Source organism: Ovis aries, chromosome 16 (genome assembly GCF_016772045.2).
Source record: "Ovis aries strain OAR_USU_Benz2616 breed Rambouillet chromosome 16, ARS-UI_Ramb_v3.0, whole genome shotgun sequence".
Classification (NCBI taxonomy): Eukaryota; Metazoa; Chordata; class Mammalia; order Artiodactyla; family Bovidae; genus Ovis; species Ovis aries.
In genome coordinates, this window is record NC_056069.1 from 12,862,057 (window position 1) to 12,877,474 (window position 15,418).

A 15,418-nucleotide genomic window follows, 5' to 3' on the forward strand; every position below is an offset into this window, starting at 1 on the left:
AATGCAGCCTTTTGCCCCCTCCAAACAATGGGTTTCTAAGGTCCCAGAGACATTTACTCTTCAGAGAGATAAAAATGAAGAAAAGGATCAATCCTAAAAGGTTTATATTAGTGAGAAAAGAAGACAGTCGGCTCTGAGATAGCTCAGGGCTGATTCTCCCAGCAGGAGAGCCCAGGTTTTATAAACCTTATTCTCATTAGAGAAACGTAGAGAAATCACTGAGAATTAGTATAAAGGATTTTCAAGCCCTGTGGCATACTGAAATGATGTATCTTAGAATCATATGCAGGGTTTTGGTTAGCTGGAATATCTGTCCATTTAGGGAGTTGTTTTTTTTTTTTTTAAGAGGATAGAATATTACAACACTTTCTGGTTTTGAAATTTATTAGATGCTATGCCCACCACTACTTATTGTCACATGCTCAAAATTTCAATACGATCTCTATGAACCTATTTATTCTGAACCAACAAAGCTTCCAATGAAAAATGACAGCTCATCTAGAATAAATCTTCATCATCCTTTTGTGCTTAAATGCCAGGAGATTTGAAAACTAATCCTCTGTACACTCTCGTGTTCTTTTCTGTCCACCTCCTGCCTCCCCAGATCATGTCCCTGATGCTCCCATATCAAACTGATTTTTATTTAACAGAATTCTTTACCAGCTCCACAAATAACTGTTCACTGGTCTTTGAACTATTATTCCTGCTGCCTGTTTTCTTCTCTGTTCATTTACTGTGTGAAGGGTTCATACTGGGGGATAGACAGGTGAGCATATTCTCCAAATGAAATATATTTTAGAAATTCCCAGTGGACAAGTTTAGCCATTCAGAGGTACATTACTTACCTTTGATTTTTCCTTCACTCTTTAACTCTTATTCAAATAAAACAGATTTAAGAGCTTGTTTTCCTATACTCAAAGCACTTTCAAAAGCTTTCGAAGACTAAGATTAAAAAATTCAGGCTAAAAAAAAAAAAAACAAAAAACCAACTCCCTGAGTAGAAAATGAGCTGCTTGTTTCTGGTCCCTATTTTCCCCCACAGCTTTAAAGTAATTCTGTTTAAAAAATTAGCATCCATTGTAGACACTGATAAAAGACCGCCCACAAATAATGCTTTGGAATTCATGAGGAAAGATGCTGTTTCTAGAGGAATTTTAGGACTGAGGAATGTCATTCAAAAATCTCAGACTAAGTGGGAAAGTATCTAGCTATAAAAAGCCTTGATGAAAAAGAAACATAATTCCTTAATTTGGTTAAGAGAATATTTAATAAACTCTCATTTAATAGAGGGCTTCCCTTGTTGCTCACCTGGTAAAGAATTCGCCTGCAATGCGGGAGACCTGGGTTTGATCCACGGGTTGGAAAGATCCCCTGGAGAAGGGAAAGGCTACCCACTCCAGTATTCTGTCGTGGAGAATTCCGTGGACTATACAGTCTATGGGATCACGAAGAGTCAGACACGACTGAGTGACATTCACTTTATGGGCTTCCCAGGTGGCGCTAGTGGGAAAGAACCTGCCTGCCAGTGCAGGAGATATAAAAGATGTAGGTTCGATGCCTGGGTTGGGAAGATCCCCTGGAAAAGGAAATGGCAACCCACTCTAGTATTCCTGCCTGGAGAATCCCATGGACCGAGAAGTCTGGCAGGCTACAGTCCACGGGGTCGCAAAGAGTTGGACATGACTAAAGCGGCTTAGCGTGCACACGCATTTCATACAAGAGAGAACCTTGAGCCATGGGGGCTCAGTGTTGCATGGCGGCCCACAGTCACAGAGCTGGCTCATGACGAAGCCTAGTGCACATCCCAGTCAAGGATATTCTTCCTCACCACTCCATACTGCTAATGGGAAGCGAAGTATCTCTGTTTGATTACACTTCTCCCCAGACTGCGATGCCGACTCAACAGAACCCATATTCTCAAAAACTTTAGTAGCTGGTTTACTATAAGTTATTACTGACCCCAGAATCTGCCAGGGTTCTTTATAACAATGCAGGTTACTGAGTTGAAGGTAATGCAGTGCAGAGTCTAAGCACCAATGTGCTTATAACAAAAGGTCACTGGCTACACTAATGCACATTTCCATTTTATATTCATTGCTCAAGTAACCAATCCACGTGGCAAATGTGTTTCCCCTCATCAGTTCTTAAGGTTAGAAAAAAATTTTAGGCCTTTCTTAAATTTCTAGTACTGCAGTATTTGGGGAAGAAGGGATTTGACCTTTAAAGCCTATTTGTGAATATTGGCTGAACCTATTCACATAGCACATTAAGGCACCAGACATCTTCTTTTTAGCAGTTTAATGAGCTCTTCTCAGAGCGTGTCTAGAAAAAGAAGCCATGATTCTCACTCAAGACAAAACAGAACAACAAAGACTCAATAGAAGAAACCTGTCTAATTTACAGTATAATAGACAGCACTTTGCATGGTGAGGCACAGTAGTATTTCTGAAAATGCCAAGGCAGAATGAAACGAACATAGGAAAAAAGAAAGAGGAGGAACAAAAGCATGTGCCAAGTTGAGCCCTTAACACACCACTGACCAAGAGGAACATGCTGGGTATAATGGGATATGCTTGACCACAGGATGTTTTACTGCCTCATTGATGAGAACTCTTAGGCTGGGTCTGAGAAGGACCTGGTGTCCTCTGAGCTAGGCTCTACCCTAGCAATGTTCACCTCTTACATGATGAAACCATCCAACTTATTCAGAGTTAGTTTATTTTTTCCCCTCACAAACTTTCATGACTTCATCTTAAGGTCAAACTGAGTTGTTTAGAACTTGCGAGGGGGGAGGAGACACCCCTAAATGTCACACAATGCTATGACATTTGGGGGCCACTTCCAAATACTTCCACATAGGCAATGTAATATTATATATTGATTAAAGATTATATCCTAATCACTGACTCCCCCAGGGTGGCCAACCAGCATTACATCAGAGGTATCTGTTTCTCAGTCACACCAGTGTACGCGTTTGCTCATACTGAAATGGGTTTTCATTGCTGAAATCAAAATCAGTGGTCACCTGGTCAATATAATGGATGTTAGAAACAGGATTTCATTGTTCACACTAGTGGTCTTTAAGGTAAGGGGCCTGGCAAAGTCAGTTTACAGATACTCTCTACCTTTGCACGAACAGAGCCTAAGAATCTATGAAGGTCTGTAAATCAGACCCTGAGGTCTGGCACCGAGGCCCCGCTGTGCCATGGCTTTATGTTCAGCAGCTGGGGTAGAGGGGCTCCAGTGAATGATGCCCACCATAGCAATGAGAGCATCCTGTCTCCAGAGAGCTGTCAGCTCATCCACCTTAAGTAGAACCTTCCAAAGAGATCTGGCTGGAGCACCTAAAAGGCTTGAGCACAGAGCCCTTCGCCGAGTTTACAGGATAGGCTGCAGAAACATTCTGTGCCTAGTGGCCAGCAAATGTCTCTTTAATAAAAGCCTGTGTGCCGCAGAACAGACTTGTGATTTACTCAAGCTGTGTAGGGAGAGCAAATCCTTGCTCAAAACCTCAGCCACTTTTCTGTAGACCATCAGAGCTGAACACGACAAAACTGGCTTGAGCTGTTCTCCACAAATATATCATATGTGGAACTAGAGCCCAGGTACACCAGCTGGGTAAAATTATCAGGAATTTTACAAGCCGGTTGTTAAAAACAGCCGTTATTGTTGACTAAAACTATCTAAACTTCCAAAGAAATACATTATATTGAAAATAAAGATAAGAGATACCCCAAATGGTTCACTTCCTAATTATTTTGCTATATTTTAATGTGGAAGTATATCAACTGTGTCTGGATGTAACAGAGCTCTATGGGGCACCTCTGTCCAGCCCTGAGGTCACATTTGTCACAGGGCTGCTTGAAATTGGCCGTGGGGGGAGTGTTTACACCCACGGAAACCAGCAGGTGCCACTTATCAGGGTTTTGCTGGTTTCCAGGTCTAGTGGTTCGACACCACAACTCCTTTGATGTGGACGGTCTTCAATCAGTAGAGAAGACCTTGCCTCCTCTAAGACCATCAAAGGCACCAGCATAAACAAAGGCCCACAACCCCCTTTTCCTCACAGGGACCACACCGCCATGCACCATGCGACAGGACACACTCACTTTTGAAGCAGCGGGGTCCACTAGTCTCTGGCGATGTCGGGCTGAGTTGAAATGACTCTTCGGAGGCTGCCCTTCCTGACAGCGAATGGGATGGGGATGAACGAGGTGGGAGAGGAGAAGGCGGGGCGTGGGATGATGGGGAAATGGTCAGAAAAGGGAAAGGGACAGCGTTTAACAGCACTGTACTTGTCTGTTTCAGCTAAAATCCAGCAATAAAAACACACGACACAACTCCCCCCCGCCTCCCGCCTCGCCCACAAAGGTGCATGCCATGTGCAAGTCATTTTATTAAAAACAGCCCTCCTATGGATGTGTGTGATAATCATGAACACAGGCCAGTATCGCATTTCCCAAGTGTGCGTTTTCCTATTACCTGATACTGTCTCTAATTATATCAAGGATATTAAGGAAAACTGAAGCATGATTTCGCTGAACATGAAGTCACTCTTCCTAGAGTAGCAGAACACATTCTTAAACCTGCCACTCATGCGGTTAACACCAAAAAGATACAGAAATCATAATCTTTCCCCAAATCACGAAAACTCTCTTGGCTTAGAAGCTCCTCTCTTCGTCATCCTGGCAGAACTCCTGGTATCTGGCAGCCACCAAAAGCTCTATCCCTGAATGCAATTAAGCTTTATTGGCTCAGAGATTGAGAATTAAGTTTATAACCTAACCTGTGTAGAATGGTGGTCGTTTCCTTAGATCAACCCTTGTAAACACACACACACACGTGACAAATGGACCACAGAGAAAAACTTAACACCTCCCACTGCTCATTCCATGTCAAACACACACACCACAAGAAACCCAAGCAACTGTATTTTAAAGGAAAAGTTTGGAATAGGGACCCCCATGCATGGAATAGAGTTTCACTTCTCCATCTTTCAAAGTTGGGCAACAGTAAGCAAGAATTTAAGAAGCAAGCGCAATCCATTGTGGGCAGTGACTTCAGAGACAGGGAGATGAAAGCCACAGAGAGATGGTCTGTAAACCTCTGGAAGTAAGGCCCCTGGTCCAAGTGAGCCTCTCCACAGGGAGTGAAGTATCTGTCAGATGAGTGTTAGCATCTGCTCACAGAGGAGGGCAAAAGACCTTCTATATTAGTAAAAATGCAGGGTCTGTATTACCATACTTGAGAATTCTTTTCTTTTTTCTTCTAAGAATAACAGTGCTATTACTTTAAAGACGTGGATCAATCACACCCACTTGAATTGCCAACCATCACTGCTTCGGCATCCAAAGTGTAACGCTTACCTTTCAAAAAGGAAATGTCATAAGCAGCAGATTGCAAGTCAGGATTATGTTTTTCCTACTAACTGCCCTGCCAACATGCATTCTTTCCCTACCCTCTTCCGGAAAAAAAAATGCAAAGCAATAGTTTTAAATCTTAGTTGACCTAGAAAAGACACCAAAAGCTTTGACAGCAGAAATTGTTCTCATTAACTCACTGAATATTTGGAAAAACAAAAACAAACAAACAAAAATTGAGTATGACTTTCTATTCAATAGAATCAATAGATTTTACATGAGAAATAGTCGTTTTTTAAAATCACAGATTATTTATTTAACCTGAAATCTCCTTTAAATTTAATGGTTTATCAGAAAGTGATTTTAAGGCTTTTTCTCCTTAAAAAGTTACCAGATGTAAATAAATAATTAGCCTCATTAATATATCTATAGAATTATCTGCCCTTATCAAGCTCCCTATGGAATGATTATAACTGATTTAAGAGTTGCAGTGTGTAGTGCCAGGCTCCCACTCATCAGGGAAAAAAAAAAGTTAATCTTGGCATTAAATACACAATTACAGTCAATGTGCAAATTAACTAAATCCTAAGCCTGTGGTTTATTGCTCTTCTTCTGACTTCAAGGTGAAAAATGTTATTTTTTTTTAATTAGCTAATTGCACCATGAACTCAGCAGGGGGCAGATGCTGATATTAAACTGAGAACCTCAATCTTAAACTCCCAGTTACTGAAAGGCTGGTTTAAAGAGCACAAGCACATTCTTCAAGGGGAATGGAGGGGGCCGCGTGTTTTTAAAACCTGGTCTCCATTTTGTTTCATTTATTCTCAGGTACACTGACTCCGTTACAATAGTCTGCTTGTGGTGAACAAATAGGCCTATGAGACAATCAATATATTTGTACAGATTCCAGTAATACATCTTTTTATCTTTTTTAGTAATGCATCTTAATAGAAACCAAAGAACAGCCTGGAGTATTAATGTCATTTTAATGAATTGCATATGGAATAGAAATAAGGGAATTCTGAACAGCTCACAGCAAGTTTTTCTCCATATGACTCATGTTTTAACCTAATCTTAATTTTCAAAAACAGCCACACTGTATTCTATTGTTAACAAAAAAGTTGATGGTGGTCAGTGGCTCATGCATTGAGTTACTAAGGCTTTGTAGAAAGGTGGCCATACCTATGCCCTAGATAGGAACCTTTGAGAAGAACTCAATTCATTACAGACTGGACATGCTGCTTTCTTCACTTTCAGTTCAGTTCAGTTCAGTCGCTCACTCGTGTCCGACTCTTTGAGACCCCATGAATCGCAGCACGCCAGGCCTCCCTGTCCATCACCAACTCCCAAGTCCACTCAAACTCATGTCCATCGAGTTGGTGATGCCATCCAGCCATCTCATCCTCTGTCGTCCCCTTCTCCTCCTGCCCCCAATCCCTCCCAGCATCAGAGTCTTTTCCAATGAGTCAACTCTTCGCATGAGGTGGCCAAAGTATTGGAGTTTCAGCTTCAGCATTAGTCCTTCCAATGAACACCTAGGACTGATCTCCTTTAGGATGGACTGGTTGGATCTCCTTGCAGTCCAAGGGACTCTCAAGAGTCTTCGCCAACACCACAGTTCAAAAGCATCAATTCTTCAGTGCTCAGCTTTCTTCACCATCCAACTCTCACATCCATACATGACCACTGGAAAAACCATAGCCTTGACTAGATGGACCTTTGTTGGCAAAGTGATGTCTGTTTTTTAATATGTTATCTAGGTTGGTCATAATTTTCCTTCCAAGGAGTAACTGTCTTTTAATTTCATGGCTGCAATCACCATCTGCAGTGATTTTGGAGCCCAAAAACATAAAGTCTGACACTGTTTCCACTGTTTCCCATCTATTTCCCATGAAGTGATGGTACCAGATGCCATGATCTTCGTTTTCTGAATGTTGAGCTTTAAGCCAACTTTTGATTCTCCTCTTTCACTTTCATCAAGAGGCTTTTTCGTTCCTCTTCACTTTCTGCCATAAGGGTGGTGTCATTTGCAATATCTGAGGTTATTGATATTTCTCCTAGCAATCTTGTTTGCTGCTGCTGCTGCTAAGTCACTTCAGTCGTGTCCAACTCTGTGCAACCCCATAGACGGCAGCCCACCAGGTTCCGTTGTCCCTAGGATTCTCCAGGCAAGAACACTGAAGTGGGTTGCCATTTCCTTCTCCAATGCATGAAAGTGAAAAGTGAAAGTGAAGTCACTGAGTCGTGTCCAACTCTCAGCGACCCCATGGACTGCAGCCTACCAGGCTTCTCCATCCACGGGATTTTCCAGGCAAGAGTACTGGAGTGGGGTGCCATTGCCTTCTCCGAGCAATCTTGTTTTCAGTTCAGTTCAGTTCAGTCGCTCAGTCGTGTCCAACTCTTTGCGACCCCATGAATCGCAGCATGCCAGGCCTCCCTGTTCATCACCATCTCCCGGGAGTTTGATGAAAGTGAAAGAGGAGAGCGAAAAAGTTAGCGATCTTGTTTAGGGAGACCTTAATTTAAAAGTTTTCCTTTCTTATTTTAAGCCAGATTCCTACATCCAAGACAGGTACAAACAACATATATCTGAGCAAAGTCAACTTCATGAGTTCAATTATGAAATATTTTACATTCTTTAAACAGGAAACAGGGCTCTCAAAAATAGGATGGCATGAAACCAACATCCTTACACAGCATATTCATTTGTATAGCTGGCCATGTTCAAGAGAAACATTAAATTCTATCACTCAGGCCAACATTAAAGACAAAATTTGTGCCTTTATTTTCTTTTCCTAAATTCTTAGTCCCAAGAATCCACTTCTCCTCTTAAAAGATAGCCTTTGGTTGTCTCCGGTATCTGTCATTCCAGGCTGAGACTTCAGTCTCTTGGTACCCTTTACCTTCTGGCTAATGTCATCAACATCAGCAAAATAACAGATTGGACCTGGGATCCAATGGGACTCTCAACTGAATGACTTATTTACATATGTAAACAGAGGCTCTTTACTGCCAGGGTAGGGGGCCAAGGAGGAGGGTTGGGTTCCTCACCATTAGTTTCTAGAAACAGAAGCATCTTCTATCACTTAGGTCCACTTACTAAATCATTTTGCTGTGATAACCAATAAAAGTAGCAGCCCTCAGTTATGTAAATAAACTATTGAAAGATGACTGAAGAAGTGTTTACATGTGCATTTTCTGGAAACCTAATGAGACACCTATCAGCTCCATACTAAAATGCTTTTATCAAGGCTTCTCCTGTTAAGTCATTTTAGAAATATAAACATCCCTGAACACTGCAAACTATACTTTTAGAGAAATTATTGTTCCCTAAACATTACAGATCTGATAGGGTAGTACTTAGCCTAATTTGCATCACATAAACAAATTTATAAGAATGCTCTGTGGAAAACAGTATATCAGGTGTGAAATAATGGGTGCCCAATGAATTCAGCGGCTGACATCAGATTATTTAAATGCCTAACTCTTTAAATCAGGTATAAGTTACTCTATCTCAAAATTAGAGCCACAGGGAAAATTTAAAACTAAGTGTATGTATAATTTTGGCATTATTTTTTAAAGAAATATCTCATTAGACATCTCCAACCTAGATATTTTATCATAAGGAAAAAAAAAAAAAAAGAAGTATCACACAGTTGCTGCAAGGGCTCCTAGAGGACTTCTTAAAAATCCATTCAAAGTAGTTTTAATTCTGAAAAGAATCACACGCACTCTTGTATAAGAATAAGCATTCTCACACAACCCTGAGACATCCTTTCGTTTGAATAAATATATTTCACTTTCAATCAAAGTTCTTACTCAACATTATACTTAAGCATGTACAACAAAGCTATTGCAAACAGGTCCTGGTAAAGGCACATCAATAAAGCAATCTAGGACCATGCAGTCAAAAAACCATGCAAATAAATTGATTGGAAGAATTCACAAGCTAAGGAGATCTAGCAATTACCAGGTGTATCAAATAGGGATCAGAAACCCAAATGAACATGGAAGAAATGGGCTATATATTTTCGATGATGATATCATAGGCTTCTAAAACCCATGGAACTAATCTCACGGTAATGTATGAAAACCTCCTATGAAACAGGAGTTACGAAATAGTTATGAAAACTATTCATGACCTTGTAAAGATGAAAGTACATCATTTTTTCCTGTCTCCTTACAAACCCAAGTTTTTCAAGTTGGCTCAAGAGGAGAGGCAGCAAAACAGGACAGGGGAAGTGATACTTGCAACTAGGAAAGCAAACCCAGAGACTTTCTAACTTCTTGCTGTGATGTTCATTGAGAAAGATATTCTGCATCATGAAATTATGCCTCCAAATACCACCAGCAGTATGCTCTACTTTCTGATCTAGTTTAACTCTTTTTTAAACAAATGCTGGTCTCTACTACCAAGTCTATTGACTTGACCTGCAGTTAGAACAAAACAAAGCGGTTAAGACCCTGCCCTTCCACTGCAGGGGCTCAGGTTTGATCCCTGGTCTAGGAACTAAGATCCCTGCATGACATGTGGCCAAAAAACAAACAAAAACTGTCATGAGGTAGGAATCACCTAGTAACTCCTTACAAAGGCTTTAGACTATGTCCCAAACCTTAGTCATTTATTTTTTTCCCCCATATCCACATACAATGCATACTATTACATCTGCTACATATATAATACTACTCATTTCTTAATTGTTTTCTTTAAAAAGATGACTCTGGTTTTTAAAAACTTATATATTCAAATTTTAATGATGGCCTAAGTAATAACATCTTGAAATCATGGCTTGGTTGTGCTAGTTACGTTTTTGTTTTTTTTTTTTTTCTAGTATATATCAAGAAAAATAGGACTTCCCAGATGATGCAGAGGTAAATAATCCACCTGGCAATGCAGGGGACACAGGAAACGTGGGTTTAATCCCTGGTTCAGGAAGATCCCCTGGAGGAGGAAAAGGCACCTCACTCAAGTATTCTTGCCTGGGAAATCCCATGGACAGAGGAGCCTGGCGGGCTACACTTCATGGGGTCACAAAGAGTTGGATATGATTGAGCATACAAACATTAAGAAAAACACATTGAACATCACATAAAGCATCTGGGTGCTGATAGAATCATCTCTGCGCATCCGTGGGGTCCACGACACCTGGGGTCGCAGCTCACGGGAGTGAACAGGCCAGGCACTGCAGCGTTTGTGGGGGAGGGAGTGGTCACCATTTATGACCCTGCTGATATCTCCCCTCACCTCTATAACTGCCTACTCTGATACGTCAAACAGGGACTGCAAACTCACAATTCCCTGACCCAATTCTGGACCTCTGTCCCCCAAATCTATCATCCTCAGTGTTCCTAATCTCCAGGAAAGGGCACCACCACTCACCCAATGACCTAGGGGTCACCGGCCATCCCATCCTTAAACTCAGTTCCCAAGGGCCAAACATCCGCCCCACCACCCATCTCCAATCCAGCAAATCCTCCTGGTGTTAACTTCAGAATGCATCTCAAATTCAACCCTTTTGACCATTATCAGTCTCTGCCAAGTCATTTCTCTGTATTTGGTTCCTAGGGCTGCTGTGACAAAATTCCACAAATGGGGTGGCTTAAACAACAAGACTCTACCACCTCATAGTTCTAGAGGCTAGGAATCTAAGATCAAGGTGTCACCAAGGCTGGTTTCTCCTGAGGGCGGTGAGGGGAGGCTCTGTTCCAGCCTCTCTCCTTGGCCTCCAGATGGCTGTCTTCGTCCCATGTCTCAACCTTTCCTTTCTGTGCATCTGTCGCTCCACCCAAATATCTCCTTAACTGTAAGGACATTAGTTATACTGGATTAGAGATCTCGCAAAAAATTCTTGCTAACTTGATCACTGACTGTAAAGACCCTATGTCCACATAAGGACACATTCTCAAAAAGAGAATATTTTTCTCTTCTAAGTCTTCCAAGACTTCAACATATCTGCGGGGGAGATGCAATCCAACCCGATAACAGCACCCAACTTATCCATATACCAGCAATAGGCTCCTGTCTGTGTTCTGCTACTTTGGGCCTCTGACGAGTCTATCCTCCCAATAGCAGACATAGCCACCCTGATAAAATATATAAATAATATCACTATCCTCCAGATTCTCCATACCTTTTCTTTCCAGTCACCCCAAGTCCTTCTGGATCCTATAAAGCATCAGGTAACCCACCCTGCATGTTTTCTGGATTCCAGGGGCTCTCCCTCACTCACTCCAGCCACACTGGTCTTTGTGCTATTCCCAGAGCCCTCCAAGCCCCTTCCCAGCTCAGGGTCCTGGAGATGCCCTTCACTGAAAAAAAAACTCCTTTTTTTTTTTTTAAAAAAAAAATAAGTTTTTGCAAATTACAGCCTATTCACTCAGTTCTGGAAACTTCACCTATGCCCTCTTCTAAGGGGACCCACTGCTCCGTCAACTACACCTTGGCCCTTGCCATCTACCTCTGCCGCTGCTGAGTCCTTCAGTCGTGTCTGACTCCATGTGACCCCACAGACGGCAGCCCACCAGGCTCCCCCGTCCCTGGGATTCTCCAGGCAAGAACACTGGAGTGGGTTGCTATTTCCTTCTCCAATGCAGGAAAGTGAAAAGTGAAAGTGAGGTCGCTCAGTCCTGTCCGACTCTTCCCGACCCCATGGACTGCAGCCTCCCAGGCTCCTCCATCCATGGGATTTTCCAGGCAAGAGTACTGGAGTGGGGCGCCATTGCCTTCTCCAGCCGTCTACCTCTACAAGGAGTTAAATCACGCGCTGCTGCAGCTGCTGATGTTCAACACCCCAGGAAAGGAGCTCAGAGTGGAGAGCACAAATGAAGTACTCTATGCTCAGGGAGGGCTTCTCTGGTGACTCGGGTGGTAAAGAATCCATGACTCGGGTGGTAAAGAATCCACCTGCAACGAAGGAGACCTGGGTTCGATCCCTAGGTTGGGAAGAAGATCCTCTGGAGGAGGGCATGGCAACCCACTCCAGTATCCTTACCTGAAGAATCCCCACGCACAGGGGAGCCTGGTGGGCTACAGTCTCTGGGGTCACAGAGAGTCGGACACGACTGAGCAACTGAGTGCTCTGGGAAGAACCGGCAGGACAGGTCTTCAGCTAGTTAGATACTTTAACGGGCCAATTATGAGCCCATTTCTTGTATCTCCTTATATCTGGAAAAGCACTAAAATCCTTCCTGGTGATGACTGCTGTTTGTGACTAGCAGAAACCTGAAAAAAAGATGTGCCTGATTGCATGTATTCCCCCTTCAGCAAAATCACTTAAATGCTGATCTCCCACCTGCCTCTTTGGAGCAGGTTCTCAGAGCTATCTGAGGTGCCAACTCCCAGGTTGCAGCAGCCCTCATTCTGCCTCAAATAAAACTGAACTCGCAACTCTCACGTTGTGTATTTTTTTCAGTGCACAACTCCCTTATCCCATCCTCCTTTACTTCATAACAGTTATTACTGCTTGACGGTACCTTGTACGTGTTTGTCTTTTTTCCTGTAAGCTCTGCGATGCCAGGAACTTTGTCTTAACAGTTCTGACCCTTGGTAGATGCTGGATAAATAATTTTAAATAATTATCAAAATGACAAATGAAGCACATTTATTTAAATGAAGCGCCAGCTCACCCATACCCCGTGTTTCAGTCAGAGTTTCTGCAGCAAACAGAGGGCACCCTCAGAAGAGGTAGTCTGAGAAAATTCTGACACAGGAATTACTTAGGGGGAGGGTTCCTTCACCTCCCCTAGGTCAGAAGACAAAAGGGAGAGAGCTGCTTCCAGAACCTGAAAAGGAGAGCTAGGTGTGGAGGGTCATCTTCAGAAGAGCATCCCTCCAGAGAACAGTGACTTTCATCAGGGGGAGTGGAGGGGAGAGGGGGAGGGGACGGGGGAGGGGAAGGGGAGAGGGGGAGGGGAGGGGAGAGGGGGAGGGGAGGGGGAGAGGGGGAGGGGAGAGGGAGCGGAGCAAACTCATTGGAGGCCAAAGAAAAGACAAAAGGTCCCCACTGCATCACAGAGCACAAGTTACCAGCTGCAACCACAGGGGCAGCTTCCCTTCTTGCTCTGCTCCTTGCCAAGTTCCAGTTTACTCCCCAGCACGTGTTGTTCCACCTTCAAAGCGGCCCTGGCTGTAGCGAACCTGGGCTGTGCCTTAGCACTGGGCACGCTGGACACGCCCCTCTGAAGTCACATGGTACCTTTCTTCTCTGGCTTTTGATTCCCAGAAATGCTAAAAGGGTGAACTAGATATTATCTGTGAAGCACCACATATCTAATGACGGGGATTTTTCTTTTGTCAAGGTCTCACATTAATGTAATTTTGGTAGGTCTGCAGTGTCAAATCAAAAGAAAACCCTGGGATTGGATTTCTGATGAAATTCTTGCTTTGAATTCAAATTTACTTCCCAACCCCGGCACATTTCCATTTGCCTTTTAAAGTTATTCCACATTAGGAAAGTGGAAAAGCTAGTCTGCATCTGATCCACTAGGGTTCCAAGGAGAAGGGCGTGCTCTGGCACTCTCTGAGGGGTGGTGGGGAAAGACACGCTGGGGGTTGGTCTCCCCGTCAGTCCCTCAGCCTCCCTGGACCAGCATCCCCATCTGTAATGAGGCATGATGCATCTGAACGCTTGAAATTCCAAGACTTTCTCTGAGAGTTAGCTCAATGCGGTAAAGATAAAAAATATCCAGGACATCCTGTTTTAAAAACAAGTGAATTCAATTACTGGCATCATGTCACAGTTCAGATTTCTTTCAGACTTCATAATGTGTGTGTTTTGGGAATCACAGTACTGACCTGCTATTCAGAGAATGTTTACATTTACTGCCATTCATAGAGAAATGTTTGGGTCTGAGACTGTGTTATATCTGTCAACGATCCTTTGTTAGAGCATTTCAGAACATTGCATATTGATTCAAATTAATGAATTTTGTGTTGAAGACCAGTTAACATATTCTACCAGTGACAATAAGTTTATGGATGTAATTACTGACTTGAGCTCCAAAAACACAGCACAATTATGCTGCGGCACATATGTCAACCCACTTAAGTCACTTCAATTTAGAAAAAAAAATTTAATGATATCACATGCCATACTTTTTTTAATGAGAAAAATTACAAGATACCTAAATTAAGAGGACCAGTTTTCCGCAGGGAAATCTGGCGGGGGGTGGAATTTAAAGGTAAACCAATTTTCTGAAGGCAAAATAAAATTTTCAACTCAGCTCTGGGTTGCACCCAAAGCGAATTATTGCCAGCAAGTAATATGGTTCTGATAATTAGGCTTGATTGGGGTTTAAATTAAGCAGAGGGAAGCACTAGACTCCTCAAAGGCATTTTGATTTGTTTCATCTGTTCTAGCAGCCATGGGGAGAATGGTCAGGGGCCCAGGAAGGGGGAAGCAGCAACCTGGCTTTGTAGATGAAGGTAGGAGAGAGTTTAACTGCTCTCTCTCCCCTTCATCTTGTCGCTGCTTATCTCAGATTCCTGTGTGAAAGAGATTAAATGCCTGCATAGACAGCCGATCAGAATGACAACACTGAACACCTGATGTAACACTGCTAACCCGTACCACGATGACAAGCCTGTGTTTTTGTTTTTTTAAAACCACAAGATGAATCACTATAAATTCTTGGGGGACAGTATATGGAAGAAAGTTTATCTTGTCACTCTCATTAATAAGGTCCTGGATGCTTAGAAAACACGAACTTTTTAAACAAGTACAAAAAAAGCAAGAGCCTCATGTTCAGGTCACATGGCTGTATAATTCCATTTATTGAACTCTTGAACCAAAACTCACTTTTATCTGGAGAATATAAAATATCGAATTTTGGTTTCTCCACTAGAGTTTCCACATATTAGGCTTTGCCCTTTTGGGGTACACAGCAAGTGTGGAAGGCACCCAAACATAGTGGAAAAGGTCCCCCAAGACCCGCAGATGTTTGCATTCATAAAATGGGCATAACAGCTGCCTCCACAAGACTGAAGTCTTCAGACTATGCAACAATTTTCCAAAGGGTATCTTTATCCTGCCATCTATTTTTATCAAATTCAAAGATAA

General features: G+C 42.6%; 1 protein-coding gene across 9 annotated transcripts in view; it reads right to left on the reverse strand.

Annotated features, from left to right (window-relative positions):
• The window catches only part of MAST4 (microtubule associated serine/threonine kinase family member 4), a 618,855-nt gene that overhangs the window by 320,827 nt on the left and 282,610 nt on the right, over positions 1-15,418 (reverse strand). For 3 of the 9 annotated variants that reach the window (XM_060400346.1, XM_060400347.1, XM_060400345.1), the window contains exon 4: positions 4,110-4,184. The exons of the other annotated variants lie outside the window; for them this stretch is intronic. In XM_060400346.1, coding sequence (XP_060256329.1) covers positions 4,110-4,184 — 75 coding nt within the window. The remainder of the gene's footprint in view (positions 1-4,109; positions 4,185-15,418) is intronic. 9 annotated transcript variants of the gene reach the window in all.